The 25,393-nt window shown below is 51.5% G+C and overlaps 2 protein-coding genes and 2 pseudogenes across 2 annotated transcripts; 2 read left to right on the top strand and 2 right to left on the bottom strand.

The window, feature by feature from the left end:
• Positions 1-4,714: 4,714 nt before the first annotated feature.
• Positions 4,715-9,423, bottom strand: SAPIO_CDS0179 (Intron-binding protein aquarius; the record flags this gene model as incomplete). Its single annotated transcript, XM_016783024.1, has 5 exons — positions 4,715-5,190; positions 5,260-7,574; positions 7,639-8,458; positions 8,595-8,900; positions 9,006-9,423. 5 exons carry the CDS (start codon positions 9,421-9,423, stop codon positions 4,715-4,717), a joined length of 4,335 nt encoding a protein of 1,444 aa, XP_016646657.1.
• A 1,116-nt stretch (positions 9,424-10,539) lies between these two features.
• Positions 10,540-11,898, bottom strand: SAPIO_CDS0178 (annotated as a pseudogene; the record flags this gene model as incomplete).
• A 2,622-nt stretch (positions 11,899-14,520) lies between these two features.
• SAPIO_CDS0177 (Phosphotransferase enzyme family protein) lies at positions 14,521-15,834 on the top strand (the record flags this gene model as incomplete). The annotated part of the gene is made up of 3 exons (XM_016783023.1): positions 14,521-14,754; positions 14,829-15,313; positions 15,435-15,834. 3 exons carry the CDS (start codon positions 14,521-14,523, stop codon positions 15,832-15,834), a joined length of 1,119 nt encoding a protein of 372 aa, XP_016646656.1.
• A 6,580-nt stretch (positions 15,835-22,414) lies between these two features.
• On the top strand, positions 22,415-22,852 carry SAPIO_CDS0176 (annotated as a pseudogene; the record flags this gene model as incomplete).
• Positions 22,853-25,393: the final 2,541 nt, after the last annotated feature.

Raw genomic sequence — 25,393 nt, 5'->3', positions numbered from 1 at the left:
AGCTGTGGGGCCGCCGGCCAGGAAACATTGAAGCTAAACTCACTTCATTGAGAAGTACATAGCGGAATGTACCTTGAAAAGGAAAATCACATGTATCTTTACATATCAATTACAGTATTGAGGTGACATTACTAAGCATATTCAAAGGTCTTTTCCAGTTCTCTCCATCTCGCAGCTTTTGTTTCTTCCCTCTTTTGACTGGAATGTACGCAATGTAAGACACCACCTTTGGCCCTGGTTATTGTCATTGAAGTGTTGAAGTCCAATCCTCGATGTGGGAAATAAAACGGACATATTATCGCCCTTTTGTTTCTTGCCAGGGAGGGAGGAAACAAAGATAGACAAAAAAAGAGAACCCAAAAATACCACCTCGAGCCGGGTCAGGCTTGGGTTGTCGTCCACCAACAAGTACGCCCAAGGCAGCTCGCCTTACAAATCCAACAGAGTCGAGACTTGGGGTTAGGTCTCTCCGCATGAAAGGAAGAGGGAAATATGTACACTACACTAGGCAGAGAAAAAGAGACGGCTGCGCCAGGCCTATCTGACCTCTCGACAGCCACATGCAAGAAAAGAGGAGAGAGAAAAGAGACGAAGAAGAAGAAGAAGAAGAAAAGACACTTAACCTCTTCCGGAAGCTCGGTTGGGATTTGTTCCAATGCTTATTTCGTCTTGCCACTGATGCATCCCATGGGCTTATTTCGAGAGAGACAGAACCTTTGATAGACTCTTCGAATCTCAAATCTCGAGGGAGGTAATATGGGAAGAGCGCGTTCAGCGTTCATCCTAGCCGCTGGCTCATAGAGTCTTCGACGCGTCCCACGCCCATTGGGCACTGGTACCTTCCCTTCCCACTGCCAGGATCAAATGATATTGCAACATAATTTCCCGCCTCTGAAGTAAACCGGTGTGCTGGAGCGCGCTACTTGCAAAGCCATCTCATGCCCTGGTCGAACCACATCCAAAGTTAAGGGTGATACAGTATTGTTCACAGTCTTCGATTGATATCAACGAGAGACAGCTCGTGACAAGCCCAGTACTTGATGACGTCTTGGTTATTATTTCAGTTTCGAAGCTGTGTTTCCTGGCTTCCATCAAGATCCACCGTGAAGGGCAAGGGCAGGGCTTTGGACGACCATCTAATGCATCCATCCATCCAAGATGCAGCGAAATCTGCATGCCATCAACAGCCAGTCCCATCGGCCAATGTGGTCAGTCCGGTCGTCTCCAGCCCTGAACTCGCCGACTCCAGAGCCGGGAAATTCCTCAATTTATAATGAAAAAAATTCATACGCCGCAAATTAGGCACTTCTCGCTCGTTCAGTCCTCTCCCGCCCACAGATTGCATATAGTACAGAATAGAAGTACTTCTTCGAGCTGCCCATTTGCCCCCTTCGTACCACGCGGTACTTCGGGTTCTTATATTACAAGTCTTGGACTAATATCAACCTCAGTTACATTACGACTTACATTACGACCTGGTCGTCCCGTCTTTCGTTGTTCCAGAAACCTGCCGCCTCTGGAACGACGGAAGCGGGCCACCCTCTCCATACCAAATGCCTTTTTACCCTTTTCAACTCTTGCCTTTACCCTTTTGTGCGCAAGAGGCAAGGCTTGGTCTCTTTTGGAGGGCGTCTCTCGAGCAATACGGAGCAACTCAAACGCGCCCCACGCGACACGCATCAAGGTTGTTCCTTGTCTCGGGAACGGGGACTCTCTCCCATTTCCACCCGAGTTCGAGTGCTCTTTTTGCCCCTTTCATTTTTTCTTCTTCTTTTTTGTCTCCTTTTTTTTCGGTGTCTGATGTCTGACGTGAATGGAGGGACCTCTCTGACTGCCGCCAACAAGTAACCACATGTCGTATTAATCCTGACATTCCCTCTCCCTGTCCGTACCGTTTCCTTTTCCTCTTGCGGCGCAGTGCGTCTGCCTGTTTCTGTTTCTGCTTTCCGCGCTCTGTTTCCTATGTCTGTGGTCATTCCATGCATACGCCCATCAGCGCACCGCATCGCATCTAATGCAACCACTCTACCGCGCCATCTATGAATGCCCAGATGATCCTCGACGCATTGGGCCGAGATGATAGCCTTCGACATCTATAGTTGTCTTTTTATAGGATAAATTCTGATGCTGGAAAATAAGGGTTCATCTGGCGCATATCGAGAACATATGCGCAAGGCATACCTACATGCTTCGTACATGCCTTCAAGCATTCATTTTCTGCGTACATAGAGCATGCATACAACGGTTTCGTCGACAAGACGTCTATTACTGAACGATATGTCTCCCTCTTCCTTGCTTTCCCGTCTAGAGCTGCCCAGCCCCATCTCTTTAACCCTCACACTCGCCGTTGTAAGCTACCCACCAGTAAGACTAGTTACTCAGTACGTGGGAAAAGTCAAACTTCAGCTCTGTCAGAAGAAAATCGCCTTCATCGGCCAATGTCGCGCGGTTTTCGTACGACTCTCCCACACGCTGAAGATTATCAGACCCCCAAAAATACACACTTTCTGTCTAACCTGATCCTTTTTTCTTGGCTTTTCTTTCTCGTCCAGCCATCCATCGCAGCCTGGTAATTAAGCATTTTTTTGCATCGGGAAGCTGATCCGAAAAGTCGTCATCAAAAGGGACCCCCTTTCATCAAGCTCGCCGTCCCATCCCCGTCCAATGCAGAAATTACCCGTATTATCCGCAGAACATCAGTTGAAGGTGTGTATGAGCTTGAGGTGTCGCGCATTCTACGTAGGTAGAGAAACCCAGGATTCACTTCGAAACCGAGATCAGCCGCCAAAGGGCTCAATCTGGGGTTCTCCCATCTCAACGATACTTGCAGAACAGATCCCCTTTGCAGTCTGTCCCATCTTCGGTAAATAGGCGAATGTGAGAGAGGAACGAAGAGCTAATACCGTGCTACCTGCTTCCCTCCTCCAAACCCGTACCGTCGATATATAATCTACGAAAACCAGCTCCACGCCCATCCTTCGCCTCGCTCATTGCTGCTACGTTGTATCAATCTCTGCGCCACCTGGGGCTGCGTCATGTGTGTATACTCCGCCGTACGGAGTATCGATTCCATTTACCTTCGGTGATGCCCAAAAAGCGCTGTCATACCGAGGCAGGGCAAGGTGAGGCAAGGCAAGGCAAGGCGTCCTTCCTGTACGGACGTCCTTCCCTTCGCAACTCTCTAGCCCTCACATGATGGAAGATCCAAAGGCTTCGTATTTGTAGCACATTGGACGAACATGTAGCGTAGATCGGAGGAGTAAAAGAGGCTATCAACCAACGATGCTGCAGTCGCAAGATAGCCCGTCTCCAAGCTTCCCTTCCGTCGTTCTGTGAAACCCGCCCCCCGCCTTAATGCTGGAGGATCCCTGACAACGAGTTCGATATAAGTTCGGTGTTATACGAGGACCTCTTCTGTTCAATCATTGATACACCCGACAATACAATCTGCAGAGCCTCCTTCTCCCTGCCCCAGAGCCCCCAAACTTCAGTTTGAACAACAATCACCTGGATCCCCAAACTTTGGCCTTCCCCCCAGGAACGCCCAAAACGGGCAACCAACATTCCAGGAGTGATGTCCCGGCTTGATCCGTCCATCTGAGACGTCGCCGGCACAGACGCCCATCCTTTCCCCTTTTTTTTTTTTTTTTTTTCATTATTTCCCTTCCCCCCCATCTTCTTCCGATCAAACAAAAGATGGGATGGACATTCTTAGCAGGAGAGTAATAATTTCGGATGTGCCTCTTGCAGCGAAGATCTTTGCCCCTCGGTATGCTGCCCCAGAGCTGGCTGTGACCAAGGGTCTGAGATGAGGTTAAAATAAGTAGGATAACGCTTCCGGTAACTTCGTATTATTACTTAGCTGCCAAGATGGGAGATATAGAAACCCCTGCAAACTCTGAATCAGGTTTCGGCCAAGAACATGGCCTTGACTTCAGAATATATAAGGGTCTCACGGGTCCACGGGCGGCACGAGGCGAAAGTAAGTAAAAGTAATCAGATCACCATCCAGAACGGGGGCATATCGTGATGTTTGTCTTGGATTCCTAAATGTCTTGTCTTGTTCTATACCGGGAAACCCAAAGCAGAAGCCGAGAGGGTAGTAGAGTAGACCATAGTCAGACTAACTCAAGAAAGAGATAAGAGCCCGCAGGCCACCGAATCTGTATTTTCTTCTTCGGTCTCTCAAGGAAAGCACCCATCGACTTCATCAAACAAAACACCACAACCCCGTACATGGGGAATATTAACTCGAAAAAAAAAAAAAAAAATGTCAAATATTGGCCCCAGCTAGATAACCCTGGGAATAGCGACTGGCTCTCATCCAACAAGCCAGCAAACAGCTTTGCTTGTGTCCCCCCACAGCTCCTCTTTTCACTGCCCCCCATACAATTCGGTGACATCGTACCATGTTGAATCAGAAACTAAGCAGTCAGAGTCATCTCGCCCGCCCCATCCAAGTGGTGTGGCAAATGCATGCCCGCCACGGGGCTCGTCGTTTCTGTCCTCCGTCAATGTCGTTTGAACTTGCAAACAGAACCTTGTGTCAGCCTTGGTGAGAACTTCACCGTATTCATGGAGACACGGGGTGTAATTATCGCATCAACCAAAACTATTCCGAGGATCCAGATGCCAACGGTCGTAAATTCCAAGATCCATCTAATACTTAAAAAACCGGGACTTCATCACGGTTAGTTTACAGTTAACAGCCTCCCTACTCCTCATCCTCCCCATTCTCCCCCACTCCACCATCAACCCCTTCCTCATCCTCCTCCACAAACCCCTCCACCTCCTCCTCAAGCCCCTCCACAACCTCCGCCCCCCTCTCCTCCCCCAACTCCTTCATCTTCGTCCCCGTCATCTCAAAAACATACTGCCCCAAATGCTCCACCCCCTCCATGGCAACCTCTCCCTCAACACCACCACCAGTGCCCCCTTCCTCCGCCGCCGCTGCCTCCTCATCTGCAAGCACCCTCTTTGACGGCCACAGCTCCCCCGTCACGAGCATAAGCTTATCCGGTCGTCTAAGGAGCTGCTCGAACGCCGGCCTCAGCTCGTAGCACGACTCGAAAATCTCCTTGCGACCCAGTACGTAGAGACCTAGGCGCGCGCGGGAAAGGGCTACCGTCATACGGCGCACGTCGCGGAGGTAGCCTACTTTCTTGGTTCGCGTTAGGGAGAGGATGATGTCTGTAGTTATAGTGTTAGCCGTAATGATCCACTTATCAACATAAAGTCAAGACGGGTGGAGAAGCATACAATCATTCTGCTCGCCCTGATACTTATCCACCGTAGCAACAGCACCCGGCATCCCAAAAACCGGATGCCTCCTACACCGATGCCCAAGCACATCCATAACCAGCGCCCTCTGCCCCGCATACGTCGTCAAGATCGTAATCTTCTCCGCCGGATACCCCAGCAACCGCATGTACTGGTAAATGGCGACGGCGTACTCCGCCTCACCGAGGTTCTGGATGAAATGCGGCGTGGGTTCCGACTCGCCCTTGCCGTGGTAGTCGCCCACGTCGACGAACTGGTAATCGTACCTGAACCCGGCGTTGGCGGTGCGGAATTCCTCGTCCGCTTCGACGTGCGGGAGGTTGCCGAGCTTGCTGTACCGCCAGCTGTAGAGGGACGCGATGGAGGGGCGCGCGCGGCCTTGGAGGTCGAGGTTGATCGTCGGCGCGCCGAGACGCACAAGCCGCGAGAAGAGGGACTGCTCCATGTTGGCGTAGTTCCGGAAGGCGAGGTTCTGGATCACAGGGGAGTTCTGCAAGTGGTCGCCGCAGAGGACTACGCGCTGGAGTCGCCGACTGGACGCCTTGCCCTGAAGTTTGCTGTTGTTATTCTTGGGCTTGTTCGCCATGGCGAGAGGGATGAAATTTTCAATCTCCGTAATCTGCGCCGCCTCTTCCATGACCACGTTGTCGTATTGGAATCCTAGCGACGCGATCTCGCCTCTGCGCATGGCCGCGTGCGTCGACGTCATGGCGATAATGCGCGCCTTGCTCGTTAGCAGATAGTTGGACTTGTCCCTGTCCCGACGTAGCACCTCGAACGGCCGGATATCCGCGAGTTCGGCGAAAATCTTGGTAATGTGCCTGTAACACCCTTCGGCAATCTCTACGACCGTCTCGCGATCCGCATCCTCGGGGAACAGTGGCTGCGGCGCGTCTAAGAAGTAGTCGTGGAACGGGAAGGCCTTGGCAATGTCCTCGGCCGAAGAAGTACCATCCTCCTCATTCTCCTGCCCGTCTTCCTTCTTCTTCTTAAGGACCTCCGAAAACCTTTTCCACGCCGGTTCCACGTAGACCGAGTTAAAGTAGCCCGCTGTCTCGGCAGAGTTGCCATGCGCTCCAGGAGCTCCCATGCTAGCGGCAAGTTTGCTGACCTCAAGGAGATACTTGTCGCGGTTCTCCATGATCGACTCAACCCTGCCGAGCTTGCTGAAGCTCCCCTCCGTCTGCAGCTCCTCCTCGCCGTGGCCCAGACGCAAGAGATGCCTCTCGTCAATGTCCAGCGCCACAATCTTCGCAAATAGCTGGTTCAGCGCTTGGTTGCTATGCGCGATCAGCAGCGTCTTCTGCTCGGGGAAATTGTGGTAGATGTTGTTGATGATCTGGGTGGCGACGTCTGTCTTGCCCGTGCCGGGAGGTCCGACGATGATCGTGAGGCCTGGCTGCGTCCCGGACAGGATGGCCTCGGTCTGCGCCGGAGTGAACCGAACCGTGTTCAACTTGGGCGCGTCCGTAGGGTACGGCCCTAGGTTGGGCGGCTTATAGGTCGATACCTTGAGCGTTTCCACGTCCGCAATGAGCTCAGGTTCCACCCCTCTTCTACGCTTCTTGGACGGCTTCTCAGCAGGCTCCTGTGGCCTGTCGACCGACTCGAGGACGTAAGGAGGCGGGAAGCTTCCCGATACGTCATCGTCAGGCTCGATAATCTTTCCCGGTAAACTTTCAATCAGGTGCTGCCAGTCTAGGAACGTATCCCGGTAGTCGATAGACTTGATACGGTTCGGCAGCTGGCGGTACGTAGCCGCAGCCGGATCGCCGTAGCCGAGGAAGACCTCGTGAAGCCACGATGGCAGTGGCACCTCCGAAAGGGTAAGAGCCCGGATGGACTCGAGAATGGCCTTGAAGTTGTTTTCTCGGCTGTGCCGGCGGAGAACGACATTGATCCCCTCGTAGACATCCCCCTTGCCAGCTGCGAGTCTCGCGGCATCCTTGGAAAAGGTTCGCGGATCGAGCTTAAGCTGAATACGGCGCCGCCCATCGAAACCGCCAGCGTCCCTGATTAGTTTTCCCTTATCATCCGTAATCTGAATCACCTCGGCGGCGCGAACCGTGACGATGCCATGCTTTTCAGCAGGCGTCAGCTCTGTGGTGCTTCCATTCATCAATGATTTGCCTGGAGGCGGAGCAATGTTCAATAAGAATACGACGTCATCAGGACGCAGGGCATCCCAATCCCGTCTAACGTGGCCGGGAAGACGTCGGAATTCGAGTGTAACTTCTGCCCTGACGATAGATGGATCCACCTCGCCAATCTTGGGCGGGGCAACCTCGAGGATACTGCATTTTGCGTTTGTCAGGCCTATTAAGGAAAAGAAAACTAGAGCAAGGAGGAAACACTTACGTCGGCTTCGAAGTCGGAAGAGCCATCTTCGACTGCCCTCCAAACCAGACACCCCCATCCTTACCCACCTCCGGCTTCAGCCGCCTCAAAGCAGCAAGGATACTCTCACGAACCCCATGGAACGACTCCCCACGATACAGCACGAGCGACCTCCAAAGGAAATCGCCCACAGACAGGTACTGTAACTTCATCTTCGGCAACGCCAGCGGCCGCGACCCGTCGTAGTCGTCGGACCGAATCTGGCTATTGTCGAAGAGCGTCTGCTCCGTCGGGAGAACACTCATATCCCGCGTCGCCTCCTGGAACGACTTGCGCCGCTCGTAGGCGGACAGCAGGACCTCCATCAGGAAGGCGCGGTCCACTTCGAAAATGCGCGGGCCTGGGTAGTCCACTCTGAGCTGGAGCTTCTTGGCCAGCTCGACGAGTTCGTCGTCCGTGAGCGGCTCGAGGAGGGGAGCGAGCTCGTCCCGCTTGTCGATGGCCGCAAAGTTGGATAGGGCGAGTAGCTTCAGCTTGGATTCGAAGTGCTTCATGGAAATGCGTTGGAGCCGTCTGAGCGCGGCGCAGTGCCTCTCGTACGCCTCGGTTGAGTTGTACTGCACGAAGGTGTGGTCGTCGATGGGGAAGAAGGTGTAGTGGCTGAGAAGAGAAAAGAGGTCGCGGAGAAGGGAATTGTCTTCGTCGTTGTACATGGCGGATAGTCGAACGGCGGGAACGATGTGGAGGTCTTGGAGGAGGGCATTTACGTATCGTCGGGTCGGCAGCTGGCTCTGGAGGTCGGCGAGGAACTCGGTGAATCGCTCGCAGTACAGGACGTCATCTGGTGAGGCGACGTTAGTATGGTTATTGCTACTGGGGACACGGATGGTACGTGCCTTGGGAGCCAGACTCAGCATGAAGCAGGCGGAGATAGTCGAGGACCAGAGTAAACAGCCAAGACCGCTCAAACCGCAGACGAGCTTTGGTCGCATCATCCGCAGCATCATATCTCTTGACAGACGCCCTCCATGCCTTCTTCAGAGGATTGTGCAGCGACAGCTTCGCATCCCGCAGCTCTTCGGTGGACAAGTTGTGCCATATAGAGATGGATACCAGCGGCACACATTCTTTCCTCACAATAAGACTATCGAGACTCTGAAACGCGAATATCAGGAAGCACAAAAGACTCGTCCGGATCTTCGAGGATAGCGTCTGGTCGAGGAGCAGCGATAGTACTCGTCGGAAAAGGGCCGAGAAGTCATCGGGTCTGTCTTCGAATATGCCTAACATAAGAAAACGTGCTGTTAGCATGTCATAATCAAAAAGTAGGAAGGAGATTTGAAGAAGGAGAACCGCGATAGCAGTTTCTGAAGAGGCCCGTCACTTACTCCACGTCTCCAACTGCTCCCTCTTCTTCGCATTAACCAGCAACACCATCAGCAACACATGATAATTCGATGCCTCCTCCCCGAATCCGGGCCACAGATAACCCTCCAGTGCCTGCACATTCTCCAGCGCCAGCACCGACGAATACCTAAACCCTTCCCCCTCCAAAACATCCCATAGCTCAGTCTTCACCACATCATTCTTCACCTTGACCTTGCCCGACTTGCTCGGCTTCAACCAATGCTTCCGCGCCAAGGGCGCCCATGGGTTATCCTGGTGCGCTTCGCCAGGGACTCTCGTCGTCGTAGTCGTCGCTGAGGCATCATTGCCGGTAGATGGGGTGGAGGCTTCGATGGTCACGGCCTTGTCTTTCTTGGCTGACGCCGCGGCGCTGCCTTTGAGGCGCTTCGGCTTGGGCATGTCGCACGTGCGTCTCTTCTCTTTTCGGGGCTCGAGGTTTATTATGGACGGTTATATTGGATTGTATATGGATCGAGAATGTCTGTATACGTTGTCGCCGAATGTATTTGGGGGCGGGATGTTGAATGGCCGGTTTGCTGACGGATTGATGGGAATTGTTGAGTTATTCGATGATCAATTGCAATGCGAAGGCTGAAGCTCGAAAAAAAAATTGGTCGCCTTGTTCTGCCTTGCTCGTTCAGTTGCTGCCAAGAATTCAAGCTTGATTGATTTGATGCATGAAATCCAATTATTTAGTGGGGTTCGGACATAATCAACACACTCTAGGTTATAGCACGCATCGGCCTATAAGTTGAGCTTGAGAACGCGACCAAACTCACTGAAAACGCGTCTACGAAGGTCAATATTTTTGATTGATTTTTCGATCAATTGCCTCAATCCAAACAACATTAAAGCTTGGCAACATTCGATTCGAAGTCGACACGAGGTGGGACCAATTGATGTTTGACACGAAGTAGACGGGCATTCAACCACTGCATTGAGTAATTAGATGTGATCTGAAGTGGTTGGAACATAAATGTCACCACAGCAATTGGTCAATTACCACCAGCAGTCCTTATCAATAATCTCCTAGAAAATGCACCATAAGCGTACAAGAAGAAGGGAACAAAGAGGACAACCCAAGGTATCGTCATAATACGATAAAAAGACTACCATTTCATCAATAATCCACCGCGCGAGACGCAGAAAAAGCCGCTGCAAGCCAATTCCTCCCGCCAGCGTCGCCAATCTCGTCTGCCCAGTAGTTTCCCAAGTCTCAGGGCATCATCAGGTTCCAGGATTTCGAGACTCATCAGTTTCGTTTCTCATAAAGATGAAAGAATAAAAGCCAATGGGCCAGGCCTTTTGTACAAGGAGCGAGCCCATTACCACATAAAACCATTAGCTTATCCAGTCGTCGCCTCAAGTAACAGTTAAAAGAAGAAAGGAAAAAAAAAAGAAACGTAAACGCCCAAACTCTCCAACCATGGTGGTTTTTAAAGAAAAACGGAAAATAAATCGTTCAGGTTCGTAAGAAAAGGCCGTGTCTCATGCAGTTCAAAAAAATTTCTCATCTCAACGCATCGCCAGAACGGCGTGGGAGCTTATGGGCGGCGGCGGCGCCACCGAGCTCGTTCTCCTCGCTATCGGCGCAGATGCCGGCTGCGAACTCATTTCGGCAGCGGCTTGAGGTTGAGCTTGAGGAGGAGAGGATGCCGGATCCACCTCAGGCATCGAGGCGAGCCCAGCAGGTCCCAAAGCCGTCTGAGCAGCAGCGAGACGCGCTTCGAGTTCGCGCCTCTTCGTGAGAAGACTCTTGAAGGCGCCCAAACATTTAACAAGATCCTCCTCGTCAGCAGCGCAGAAGCGGTAGCTCTTTTCCTCGGTGATGATCTGCAAGCAGTGGGACTTTGTCTTGCTAATGGGATCGATCTCGACGACGTTGACGATGGATGAAAGGGGCAGGATGAACTTGGCCGTGTACTCGGATTCGTCCCGATATAGAATCAAGTTTCGAGGCCGGAGCACGGCCCACGTCTTCTTCCACTGTCTGACGCCACCCTTGCTCCTGAGGAACTGGAGCTTGCCCTGCCATATTACGCGGTCGAGATCTTGTTCGAGGTTAACGACCCCACTCCCCTGGCTCGTATTCCTGAGGCCCAACCTGGGACGGTCCCCCAAGCTACCCTCAGCCATAGCGGGGGGTGGTGACTGGAGGGTCAGGCTCTCTATCGAGGCTCCATGGGCCCGTCTCGCTTCCGTGTCAGACAGGTCTGAGTGGGAGGCAAGCTCGTTGCCGGAAAGGCCCGAGGAGTCGAGCATATGCGGAAGGTGGCGAGGATCGGGGGGAACAGTTAACGACCCGGGAGTCGCCATGTATTCGGGGGAGCTGGACAGCAGCCATTCTCCGGCGGGTTGCTGAGTGACCATTTTCGACGTTTGGGGAATGACAGAGGCGCCGGTCGACGACTGCCGGCTCCCATGGGGACTCGCAGGTAAGAACTCTTCATCCTCCTCGTCTATCCGGGCCTCCTTCCGGATCACGTCGAGCCACTCTTGCGCCTCGGCAGCAGACGCGGCCTGGAAGTGAAAGTTCTTGGATGGCGAAAACAAGCCAAAGACGTGATCCCTCTTATTTTTGGGGTCCTTTAGTGGAGCAACTGCAGACAGGTCGGTGAGATAAATCTTATACCGCAGCTTCTCTTCGTTTGCGTTCTTGTAGATAGAGAGGGTGTTGGGCCGTAGTACGAGGTATACCGGTTTCCAGCTTCTCGTCTTTTGTGTGCGCTTCTGCACCTTGCCCGCCTTGATCACTCGGTCGAATTCAAAGCTTCCGTTCTGGTTGACCGGTGCATATGGGCCGAGAAGATTATTTCGAGGCAGGGAGTGGGCGGCGTCGGACGGGGCGCCGGCCGACGTTGTTACGGTAGCCATCTGTGAGCTTATTCTTGCCGGGACGGTGGAGCCTAGAGGAGTCGTAGATAATAGGTTTATGGAACGGGTACGATAGTCTTTCGATTAAATAGGGCTCGGTCATGAAATTGTGAGGCAGTCACGATGCGAATTTCGATGCAAGAGACGAGAAACCGAAAGGGTGGCGGCAACAAAGGGGGACTGCCCGAACAGAGGCAATGAGGTGTGTGGGCGAGGAGAGGAATCGAATGACGTCGTAAAATCGCAGAATGCTACTTCCCTAGCGACAGTCTAAGAGGGGGTTCGCCGAGTCTGGTCGAGAAGATATGCGGAATGATAATAGAGTATCGGGAGGGTAGTCGTTAGGAATGCGAAGCTGATGCCTTCGACAAAGGCAGCGAGCCCGGAGGATTGTGTTGGGGTGAACTCCGTGATTCGAGATTAAGGTTATCGAGTCTATCCCTTGGCGGGCGAGGTAAAGCGCTGTTCGTTCAAGGTGAGAAAGGGCTCGATGACAGGTCTCTATTCAAGCGAGAAAGGCAAGCTGGCATTCAAAATAGAAAATCGGTTGAGAAAGGAAAAAGAGATTGTGAAAACTGTCCATTGCCCATGTCAGTCTCGCTGGTAGTGGGTGTGCTGATATCGGAGGTTGGGGAGAGCATGGAAGTGTAATAATACATCAAATCATTGTCGACGTACCAACAAGGCAACACAATTGCAGGGGGACCCAACTCGGTTAGCGCTTTGTGCTAAATCAGGCACTGCAAGGTCGAGGCCATTAGGCCCCTTTTTCTTTTCCCGAAGTATCCCAAGATCAATACTTTTTTAAGTTTCGGGATTCAAGGGCGGCTGGAGAATGAACGAAGGACAGACGACGATGTCGGAAACGAGTGGAGATGGCGAGGCGGGGAGACCAAGAGTGGACATTGGATGCTTGGATGCAAGGGTGTCAGATCTACTCTTTAAGGTGTTGATGTCCGATGTCTTCAATTGGTGCTTGGGGAAAGCACAGTCAGGGAATGGGATTATTGGATGGTTGGGTGGTCGCTGATAATGGAGAATCCAGGAGAAGCTGCTGGGGGTGGCTTTGATGTGTGGATACAATGAGCGGTCGATACATTGAGTCTTGTCCGAAACGGGTATGTATCGTTTCAAAAATTGTGTGGCAGGTCAGGCACGAACGTTGGACTGAGTACAAGGATGGCTCGAGCCGGGACGTTTCGGCTATGTACCCACTACCAGGTCAAACACATCCAAATCCCGAGATGCAGGATTACTACACTTGGACATTCCCATTTGCTTGTCCTCATTGTACCAGATCCGGACAGCACAAAAGCCGAAACTTAAAATCAAATACTTCAGAATTCGTATTCAGAAGCTCGAGAAACCTCCGTGGCATATGCACCACAATTGCATCGTCGAACCAAGAAAACCAACTGGCCGAAGTACTAGCTGGCCACGGAGGACAGCGAGGGGTTAGCCTTCACTAACTAAGAGGGCAAGTGCCTGTCATCGCTGTCATCGCGTGGAGTCTTGAGGGCCTGCAAAATTGGCCGCGGTCATCGGGTCAAGACACATAGCAAGGGCTGATATTGACGTCATAATCGCCAGCCATGCTTTCTCTATGAAGTAGGAAGCTCAACGGATTCTTCAAGTCTTGCACGGCAGGGGTTAAGACGAAGATTGGAATTAATTGAGGAATTAAATGAGGAAATTACAAACATGAAAAGAAGATTCGATGGTGGACATAATTAATACTAGTACAATTCCAGTCGTGGCCAGGCTGTATGAAGCAGGGTGCGCCTTTGTAGCCGCCAACATTTCCTGACTGATCATCCTTGCTTCATGGTTACTTCGTTGGCTGTCAAGTGTCAACTCGTGCTGTCCGCATGGTCTTGCCCATGATCATTCATGATCTCTTCCTCTTCTGCACTAGTCGGATCCGGTGCATGCTAACGGCAGTGGTGGTGACCAGCGACTCGTCGAGAGGGGGCAACGAGTTTACGTACAAATTTTCCACCTGGCATGTTTTAGTCTACCAGCAGACGGAAGAAGAGAGGGGAAGATGAAAATTGAAAACTGAAATTGAAGGCCTTGTTTGACTCACTCGGCGTACACGACAACTCAACTAAACTAAATAGAATCTCAAAACATACCATCTGTTAGCGTAAAGCGTGGGGTAGGCCGTGTCGGGCAAATCTGAAGATGGGTCGGCAGCCAGCAGACCATCTCTCCATCTGCCGCTGTGCTATTCTTGGCTTCAACTGAGAACCTCAATTGGACCAAATCAGTCCAAACAATCAAACTAACCACATTGAAAAGCCAAGCGATTCCAGCTGTCACGTCCCGAGTTTTGTGGAGCAGTTGTGGGGCGATTTCAAACATGTCGCTTGCCGTTTGAGTCTTCAACATCGACGTACGTAGAGGGCACAACTTCCACGAAGACAAGCAGCAAATATCAAATAAATAATAGAAAGAAAATCCCGTAGACTCTGCATTGCCCTCAATCCAGTCCAATTTCCTCTGCCTCCATCAATTGCAAGCCAAACCACCGAATACCCATCTCCTACACATCCATTGCCTGTAATATTCGCAGGAACATCAGGTTCCCCGGACTCCACCTCCACACCGACCAGAACGAAGATGGCACAGAACATTCCCGGCGCCGAAAAGGCCCTGACCGATGTAACGGCCCAATTGGCCGGAACACCCTACGAGGTCCTCTCTCTGCGAGCTCTAAGCGGTGGCACTGCCAACTTCATCTTCCACGGCGTCCTCAAGACGCCGCTTCCAGACGGGACGAAAGAAGTTGTCGTGAAACATGGAGAAGGCTTCGTAGCAAGCAATCCAGATTTTGCCATCTCGACGGCTCGCTGTGTAAGAAAGAGAGAAGCCTCGCACATTTTTTACCCTATTTTCGTCTTGCGCCAGCCAGCTGATATCATGAAAAGGAAATCGAAGTGGGCATCCTCGAACATCTTGGGGCTCTCCCACCATCGCAAAGTGGAGATTGGACTGTTAGGACACCAAAAGCCATACACTTTGACCCGGTGCTGTACAACCAAGTTCAAGAGTACAAGCCTGCCGCCATGAGCTTAAAGGACTATGCTCTCAAGCACTTCGGTTCCTGCTCTCCCGCGCTCGAGACATCTTGCGTCGGCCTTGGAGTCGCTCTGGGAAAGTGGCTACGGACCTTCCACGACTGGGTCAACGATGAGAAACAGAATTCTCTGAGGCAACTGGCGGAAAAGAACAAGGAACTCCAGGGGATCAAGCAGTACATCAACTACGGAGGCCTTTCGGGAAGGATAGAGAGCTTCCCCTCGATATTGGAAGAAAGCAGGGCACTTCTAGAGGAAGTTGGCCAAGTAACTGGTCAAGAGATTGCCGATAGTTCCAAATTAAGCATTGTCCATGGAGACTTTTGGACGGGAAAGTAAGTATCGAGCCCATTGCAATCCACATGAAAAACAAGAAACAAATAAAAGGCCCTTTCAGTGAGACGCCTTTGAGGTTTCGAATCAACAGTTATTCTGACTGCATTTTCTTACCCACAGCGTTCTACTCTCGGAGGCGCCAACCACTACGGAGGCAATACAGAAGGAAGTGTTCATTGTAGACTGGGAGATGCTCCAGCTTGGTGTAATACCCGTCGATATTGGCCAGATGGTAGCAGAGTTATATGAGCTCAAGCTTTACAAGGATATCGATGCCGGACTATGGATAATTAGAGGATTCTGCTCAGGGTATGGGTCGGTGGAGAAGGACTTTGGGTTTAGGGCTCTGGTTCACGTCGGGGCTCATCTCCTCTGCTTCGGTACTACAATCGCCGGCTGGGGCACCCCGGAGCAGGTCGAGGAAGTTGCGCGGGAAGGAAGGGATATCCTTACAGCAGCCTGGAAAAAGGACGAGGCTTTCTTCAAGGACCATAACCTCAGCTGTCTTTTGGGGAGCTGAGGTACAGAGGGCGGCGGCAGGTACGATGCTCTAGGTCTAGGCCACACTATGAATAGAGCTTCTTCCGATTCATTGTCCCCTCACCAATCAACCGTCCCTTCCTGGGGCATCTGAGTCTGAGGACTTGTTCCCTAAATCATTGTTGACATGCTGATCCCGTTCCTTCCGCTCTCTATCACCACGGAAATAATACATCCATATCTTCTGAACCTCCTGTGATTGTCCTCTTGTTCCTTCACTATTACACCGGACACACACACACACATATATATCCATCACAAGCACATTTCCAACCTTCTTAATTTTCTGGACCTGTCGATTCTCTCTTGGCCACCCAAACTGTTTACTCTCTGATTGTGATTCTAGTGTGAAGTCTGCAGAGGTATTTGACTGTCTGTGGAGCCCCTCTTCAGCCTTTTTATCACCTCCTTCATTGACTATATTGGCTAACACCCTTGAATATCATCAGACAATAGAGACCACAGCATCTTTAGAGCTTGGAGAAGGCATGTTAAGCAGGGAAAGGCAATTCAAGCAAGATGTGTCCGGGCACCGCAACAATTCTCGCAGTCGATCTGCTGTGGGGCCCGGACAACCCTGATTCGATTTATGGCACTTTAGAGCTTGAAGAGGGTATGTTAACAGAGGGAAATGCAATGTGAGAAAGATATGTCCGGGCGCAATCTACGGCACAGTCGAGATCTGACATGGTCGCGGTCGACCGCAACCTTTTCAAAACCTTTACAGAGAGGTAAGCCGTTGAAGATACACACCACACCCACTAAACCGTTTCAACATCAACAACTTCCCGGGCCGGCGCGTGGGGCATTGATATCTACCTAGTCTGCAGAAAGCGAATGTGTTCCGGCCAGTATGGTGGATTCGGCGGTTTCGAGCCAGCTGGGAGGACGGTGATCTCCCAGAGGTAGGCGTCTATCTGACTCCTTGCCTCACTTGGACGTCTGTCGATGCCGAGTGAAGCATGTTCTGAACCGGCATACTGGCGTGTCCAGGGCTGTACTCTGTAGGCCTCTTTTTCCCTTCCGGCCAAGTATAGTGTGGCGACATTGTTGACGAACTGGGTGTGTTATTGGTCTTAACAGCAAACCGAGTTCTCGTTCTATGGCTTCAGACTCCAGCATGAACATGCTCTGCTTCGAGACTCTCGAATCGTTTTCTGCCGCCTGACTCAGACAACCCCGGCAATTTACTCATTGACAACAGAAGGCGCTGTACGGGAATCGCGTCATGCGGGGTGAGCCAAAGGCGGCTTCTGTTCGACCGCGACATCGCGTACATCGACACCCGCCACCTCATCACGGATGCTCGCCTAACCCACGCTGGCGAGGTTGAATTCCATCGCGCCATATAAAGGCTAGGTCATCCACCTTTGGCAGCTCTTTCTAAACTGTTGTAGTATATGAGCTTATTGATATTTGTACGATGGGAGACTTACTACACAACGAAGCCAACGCCAATATTGCTGGTCTCGTCTGGTTGTCTAAGCTCGGCCTTATGGATAACTACGACAGAGTAGCGGAAGCTATATAACTCCGACTCCTCGCGACGCGCCGCCCTATTGGTTTTGCTGCGGCCCAACTCGAGGCCCCTGGTGCTAACAGATATGGGCACAATGGTCCGGCGCTGTCGCCTACCCGCCTGTATGGGTCACACTCGCGGCAACGATGTGGGATATAGAAGTCTTTTCCACAGAACTTCATAGGACCATTGCACGCTCCTACCAGGACGTCGCGTCCGGCCCTTCGGTTCCGACAAGTCGCACAATCAGCCTGACCGAACAGCGAGTCTTCTGGTATTTAGGACGCAGCAGGCGTTGTGGGTGGATCCCGGGGTACTTAATCCCAGGATTGATCCCCTTTTTTGGGCCCGACACCGAAAGATACAGGCGAAAAAGTAGAAAAATAGAAAACAGCTCAAAAATCTATTTCTTGCCATCATCTTCATTTTGTCCAGGCCCCGTGCTTGTGTAAGGGTCAAGATGTTCTCGTTCGGCCTCGAAGACCAACCCAAAGTTGTAGAAACGGGAGTCGGCGTGATTCATGTACCACTGTAGAAATTAAGAAATCCGAGGATGCTTCATCCCGGTTGCGGGTAATCACGGTGTTCTCCCGTGAACGGCCAAAGAGCATCTTGTGACGGAGAGGCTGTGATTTCCTAAATAATACCAATTGTACGCGGTATGGGAGTTTCGCCAAGTTCTTCCTCAAGGAAAGGTGAAGTTAACAAAGTAAGGCTCGGTCTCTAGAGCCGATTCTGGTTAAGTCATTTTAATGGATTCCGCCCGGCCCGGGACTTGGCGGGTTTGTTTCCTTGCGGGGCAGAGCTAGTGCCGTTTAACTCGGGATCTAGTTTACCTTGCTCCGAGCTTCGATGTAAATTTACGGAACAAGGCCAAGCATCGTGATAAACAACATTCACGCTTCGTAGTCCTGGAAGGGAATCATTGTCCATGCCAACACAAGGTTCAGTTTAGCATGGATGCGGCTACACATAATCCGTCCACTGTAGCTTCGCGAGAGACGAACTCGTCGTGAACCAATCATGAGGTGTACTGACTCCATTCTCATCCACTTCCCAAGTACCATCTTCAACTAGGGACTTCCAATGCGTCAGGACCTCAGCAAGGCGCGGCGACCTCGACGGCTCCCAAGGACACTGCCCACTGAATCCCACAGAACACTGATGGCCAGATCCCGCAATCTGCCGAACAAATCCATCACATCCATCGGCAGGGTCAGTATAAAGTCCCGCCCGCCGATTTACCATCCATTTTCCAAACAGGGCTCGGAAGAATATTAGCCTGACTAATCTATAAGTGTCTCCGCAGCGGGGAAGGCGGAACTTAATTTACTCGTACATCCATCTACCCTTTTAACCTGTATCGTCTTCGCAACGAACTTATATAGTGGTCGTGTTTTAGCACCCCCTGAGCAGCAACCTCTGGCCCTTGTGTCGCGTTCCATGGTAAAACGAAGCACCTCAGCAACCGTTATGAAAGCCGCGCTTTGTGAGGACTGCAGGGACTTCCTGCAGAGCAATCACAACGACAAATGGCGACGCTTTATGGACAGCCCGGAGTACAAGAGATCCGTCGCTAAAGTTCTACGTGCCGCTGACGTAGGGTGCCGCCTCTGCGAAGCTATAGTAAATAAGTTCAGATCCCTCCAGTCAGAGCTACTATCGCTCGCCCAGACCCATGGTCAACCAGTCACATTCCGCTTGCTCATAAGGCCCTACGAGAATACGAACCTGCAATGGGAGGAGGATATTGACAGACCATTCTTACGGGTCTCTATCTCACAACTACCGATTGAATTCCGCTTGTGGCGCGTAACAGAGGGGCCTACAGCAAATAGTGCATCATACAACGATCATAACACAAGCTCGGAAACCAGCTTCGCAAGGGCAGCAGAGTGGCTGCGCGAATGTATGCTGGAGCACGACAGCTGCAACGGAGTCAATACCCCCAAGGAATGGGCCCCAACCCGGCTGATCGATGTTGGATCGAGTTCTCCGTTCCCCGATATAGTCAAACTAAAACAGACCAAAGGCTGGCAAACACCGATACGGTATGCCGCATTAAGTCACTGTTGGGGTGCTGTACAGCCTCTTAGGCTATTACAGAGCAATCTGCATGCACTTATGGATGGTATCTGTTTGGCAAACTTGCCAAGGTCTTTCCAGGACGCTGTCTATACTACTCGAAAGTTAGGAATCCAGTATCTTTGGATAGACTCCCTATGCATTATTCAAGACTCCAATGAAGACTGGGACCTGGAGTCATCTCTGATGACAGATGTCTATGGCGGATGCCTGCTGAATATCGCAGCCGCTGCATCGAACGACTGCACAGGTGGTTTGTTCCAAAATCGACCATCATCTTACTTGGGCCCCTGCCTGATATCGGTGGAGAGCCAAAACGGCGCCTTGGTATCACGGTATCAACTATGGGACGAAAATATCTGGCATGCTGAGTTTGAAACCGCCAAGCTCAACACACGCGCTTGGGTAATGCAGGAGCGCATGCTATCACCGCGCACGCTTGCCTTTACCAAGGCGCAACTCTTTTGGGAGTGCAGGTGTAAGCGCGCCTCTGAGGAGTTCCCTTCGGAATACCCTATCGAGCTTTTCGAGAAAATGCAGAGGGGCTTCGAGCAGCCAAACCTACACAATAAACTGAAGACATATGCTCTAAACCACCATGCAGATAGTCGATTAGGTGACGATCACATACCGCGGCTAAGCCTTGCTTGGCACAACCTAGTCATGCTTTATTCAAGAAAGGACATGACCTTCGAGCAAGACAAACTAGTCGCAATCAGCGGGCTGGCTATTCTATTTTCGCAACAAATGGGCATAGGCTACTTCGCCGGGCTATGGAAATTTACTTTGCTTAGTGACCTTCTCTGGGAGGTCAATGCCGACAAGGACGTCAGAGATCGGCCCTTGACCTACCGAGCCCCTTCGTGGTCATGGGCTTCCGTGGAATGCCCTGTGGAGTATCTCCCCGGCTGGGTCGAGTCAGAAAGGGTTACAGTCGTCGACGTCAAGATTCAAAGAGCGCCAGGGAACAGTCAGTTTGGTAGAGTAAGAGGGGGTTACCTTCGACTTCAGGGGAAGCTTTTCCCTGATCTCAGTGTCGTCTTTGATGCAGAAACCCTTTACTCTCTAAGGAAACGCGGCTTAAAGGGCACCACACTAGTTGCAAGTTGCAAACCAGACGAGAGAGTAGGGCCCGCAGATACGCAAATGGAACTGTTGTGCCTGCCTGTCGGGTCATATTTTGACTCTACTCGAGCTATGGGAGGGTGGCACTACGAATGTAGAGGCCTTGTGTTATTAGTAGCAAGGAATCAGCCTAGGGGCTATTATAAGCGATGGGGTACCTTCGAGGCGACACAGTCCGCGTTTTTTAAAGATCCTTACAACCAGGCGCCTATCGAGCGTTATATTAATGGCGAAGAGGGTATGATTGCCATCATATAACTTATGTATTATTACCTAGACATATATATAACTGAAGGTAAGTGAAAACGTCCACCAAAGAACAATGTCGAAATATTATTCCTATTTCTGAGGTTCTGTCCCTGTGGAACTGGCGCTGCCAGTTCTCACCTGTGCCTGGTCAGTTCTGCCAGCTGGTTGTCAGCTGGCAGTTCCTTTTGCGTGACAGGTTATGTTAATCGATGTGGCGTTTTCCTTTTTAAAAATTGTTAGTTTAATGGAAAATCGTCCGAATCGGCTGCGCGAGCACTGCATCGTTACCACTTCTTCCAACAGGTTGTCTGTCAGGGCGCCAGACAGTTGGTTGGAGGTTCAGCAGTTGGTGCCCGAAGTACTGGATGATTCGATTCCTCTCAGTCTTAAGGCGGCCATTCTGGTAGTGGCTCGACGTTGGCCATGAAGAAGTGCACAATGTACCCCAATCTTGCCGTTCGCCTTGCCAGGCAAGCGGATATAAAAGACCCAAGACTGGCCACCACCTCTTGATTTCCACTCTCGAAATCTCTACTTCCCAATTTCCAGTCTCAACTTCTTCCGGAGCTTCGATATCTTTGGGATCGGCGTCATATACAACGGTCTTTTTTCTCCTCTATCCGCCCTGCCTCGGCAATAAATATTTCAGCGAAAATGAAGTGTCCAAACTGTCCAGCCCAAGGCGCCGTTGGAACTACCTGGTGCTTTCCATGTGGTGGGAATATGTTGTGTTAACAAGGCTGCTCGGACACCTCTCGGGAGCAGTCTACCCAAAGTTCCTCTACAACCGATATGGTGGGTGCTCTACCGAGAACCGTTTATTCGCCTCGATCAATTCTCACATGTGGTAGTTGGCTCGCTGATGCTGGAGAATAAAGTGGATAAAGAGACTCGGCCGTCAGTGAGGGTGGGCAGCATCATTGTTTCTCAAGACATCCAACGCCCCGTCTTTTAGTTTTCATGGATTCGATTACCCTTTAATCCAGTATTCCCGATCATCCCAGAATCGCGTGTCGTTTTTGGCGTGATCCTTTGCACGTACTGCGTATGATCACCCCAGATATTGTAAATATGCCCCAGCCAATGAATTTTGGATACGTATTATTCCCGCATTTGGACTTGAGCACCATTCTGTGTTTTGTTCCGAATCGGGTGGAAAAGGTAACCCATCTCCAAGCTCCAGTCCGAGGCTGCCTATGGGAAGTGTATGTGGGTGTTGCGTCTAGCCTAAGGAGGAACTGAGCACACACTTGGGCAACAGCCTCGTTTTCCCTCATGCGGTGTGTAACACAACGATGGCAGGGCGAGCAGAAGTTCCCATCCTGCTTTCTCACAGCCCTGGCTCTCTGCCACATCCGGTATGCCTCTTTTGCCAACTTCGACTCGGCGAGCGTGAAAGCTAGGCGAGCCCCATCATTGAAGCATTGAGGACAAGGTAGGGCAACTGAAGGAGGTGTGTCAGTCAAGATATATATATAATGCTCCATAATCCGAGGAAGAGAACATATGTCTGTAAATACCATCCTCATTGATCAACCAAGATTCAATAGACCTAAACCCTGAATACTGAACATATTTTGTCATGTATCTTCTTATCGGTCCAATGCATCTCGAGGATCTCTGGGAAGCCGCCCAAGACGGACTTAAGCATACCACAGCCGCCCTCTGGGAAAATATCTTTGCAGAGGTATTCCCCTTCAAGAAATACAGCGTCGCCTCTCAACAGCCACCACCGGCGGATGTGAATAATAAACGCCGCCTCGATCTAGTCGTCCGCCCGCTCGGCAACCGCCGGCCCCGTGCGGTTCTCTCCATGGAGGCAAAGAAGAGCCGCGTCGTAGCGGCCGCCATTGATGAATGCGAGCGACAGGCCCTCACTGCATGCTGGGGATATTTGCTCGAGTATAACGTACCGGCCGTCTGGGCAATGACCTGCATTGGAAGCAAGGCCCGGCTCTGGGTTTGCCAACATCCCGGCAATAGCAAGGGGCAGCTACATGGTCCCGGTACTTCTCGCTAGCGAATATCCGGGTGTCGTCCGCCAATACGTCGAGATTGCGGAAGAAGGTGTAACACTTCTTCAAGAGCTGGAGTATGTTAAGAAGCACCCCATTCCTCTAGCTTCATTCGTTAGCCATAGGGAAGATATGGGGCCCTACGTCCCATCATAGGCCTCCACAATCAACAAATGACGACCAACACGAGAATTTGTACTCTGCGGACTCGGCGAGCGGTATCGGGCAGCTATCAGCCAGGCGTCGTTGAGCGGATATCAAAGTTCTGGGGGCCCATGAGCACCCGGAATGCCTTTTAGCCATCAGCTGTCATCACATGCCAATGTAATCAAGTTACTGTTCCCGAAGGGGGGGAGGGGAGAGAGAGGCTAAAAGGCCGCGAGTACTTACCCCTGCCTCTGCTCTGGCATCACAGAGCAGAAAAATGCTCGCAACTATTCTAGCCTGATAGAACCTGCACGCAATACTTTTCATGGTTGAACCAGAACTGCAGAGTATTACCACTCATTTTGTAGCACTTCCAGCGTGGGTGGTCATGAGAGTGAGGATAGTCCTCGGCGAACTGAAGCTTCACCAACCGTGTCATCTCTCTCCCAGATTCGGCCGATACAGACCATTCCTCGAGAACGCATAAAATTTGTGGATTCTTGTAAGTTCGGCTCAGGTCAACTCCTAGGCGGCAGTCGCCCAACGCACGCTGTGCCCCGTTTTCATACGTAAGTATCAGTCCTCTACAGAATGAACCCTCTCTTCTATGGTTGAAAAGGAAAGTCTCAACGCCAGTGACGTTGTCCAACGGGGCGGATGAGAAGTTGATGGCATTCCACGCATTCGGAAACGTGAACGGGCAATGCCGCGGGCTTTCAATTGTCTCAAAGTGCTTGCTCCCGCTACTAGATGCCGCCTCTGGATATACACCTATCACAGAGACGTTGGCTCTCTCTTCCCGATTATATATCAGAGTCTTTGGCGGACTGGCAAGCATGCGAACGGAACACTTTTGCGGACCCCAAGGCCCAACCGAGATATCGCCAGCGAGTTTAGTGTGGAGCTAGTGGTTTGATTAGATGTTTGAGAATGAGAGCAGGCTACGATAAGTGACGCACCAAAATAGAATGTCTCCTCCGCAGGTCGGATATTTTTGTGGCTCGGAAGGCGACTGCTAAGACTTGGTCTTTGGGAGGTATGGGAACATAGACCCAGCATACAAAGCGCTGAGTCCGTCGTGAGCGTGATTCGGGAGGCATTATAGCATGGGGTGCAGCGCGGGTATGAGCGTGGATGGCAGAAAAGGTGCCGTTACTGAAGAAAAACGTGAGTCCACTTATCGAGGACAAGTCGATGGTGCTAAAACGAGTGGACTGCGTCATATTTCCATATACACGGGACCCAAATGTTGGGGGACCATGTGGCGGAGGCAGAGATGGTGGAGTTGGCGTGTCCCAAATCTGAAAGCCAGGATGGTCTTCGGGCAGGTTAAGGCGTACTCGACCTTCCTTCTCGAGTATTAGTTCGATCGAAATGCAATGGGACGAGTGAGGGATGACATACCTTGAACAACGCAACAACCCCTTTGAAGTTTGTCACATCGCTGATGATAAATGCCATATTGTCGAATCTCTCGCTCGAGAATTTAGGCTCGCCTGCAGGAAGCCTCTCAACTTTTCTAATGCCACGTGAATCGATAGTCAAGCGAACAATAGGCAAGTGCCCAAGATCTTTCGACTGTAGTGGGAGGGAGCCGCGTTCCCATCCAGCCAACTCACGAAAAGGGACAATGATGAAATAATCTACCGGAAGGGCTTTCAATCGTGCAGCAAGATCGAGAGGGGCTATGAGGCGCCAGAATAGGGCCGAGGCCGAGTCGTCTTGGATCAGCTGTATAATCTCCGGCGGCATCCTTCCCAGCCCAGCGAGGCCGTACCTTTCCGCTACTTCGGCCAGGGCACCAGACCCGATGATACTCCCTTCAGGAAGAACGAGGGCTGGAGCACCGCGCCATGGCTTTCGCCAAGCGACTACCCTCCATAGCCGGTCCAGTGCATCGATTGGTAGATACGACTGTCTAAAAAGCTCAAAGCAGTCGAGATGCATAGAGGCTGCCTCTGGCGATGAGGCACATTCAGCACAGTCAGGCGTCCGGCACAGGGCCCAGCCGTCGACAGCCCGAACAGTCTTAAGAACATAGTGGGGATAGAGGAACGGCCTGGTGCAGAGCCAGCTTGCGCTTGACTGAGGGTTCCCAAGTACTAGACACAAAGCATTCGATTAGCAGAGAACGTCTAGATAGTTGCTATGCTCAAGTTTTCTCGAGACTTACAACCCACGCATCTGTCATTGAACCTAAACACTTCGCCACAGATGCCGCATTGGTGATTCGGGTGAAAATGGCCTAGAGACACCGACTTGCTTCGAAACGCGGCCCAGGAGACGACGCCGTGATGCGTCCTTTTTCCTTGACGCACCATATTGTCAGGGACAGAGAGTAAGTAACTCCCGATACTATGAGCGAGCTCGGTTGTAAGTTTGGTGAATTGTGTGCTGAA

Source organism: Scedosporium apiospermum (assembly GCF_000732125.1).
Source record: "Scedosporium apiospermum strain IHEM 14462 chromosome Unknown SEQ_SAPIO_0011, whole genome shotgun sequence".
Classification (NCBI taxonomy): domain Eukaryota; kingdom Fungi; phylum Ascomycota; class Sordariomycetes; order Microascales; family Microascaceae; genus Scedosporium; species Scedosporium apiospermum.
The sequence above is the reverse complement of the archived record's forward strand: the minus strand, read 5'-3'. Positions and strand labels throughout refer to the sequence as shown.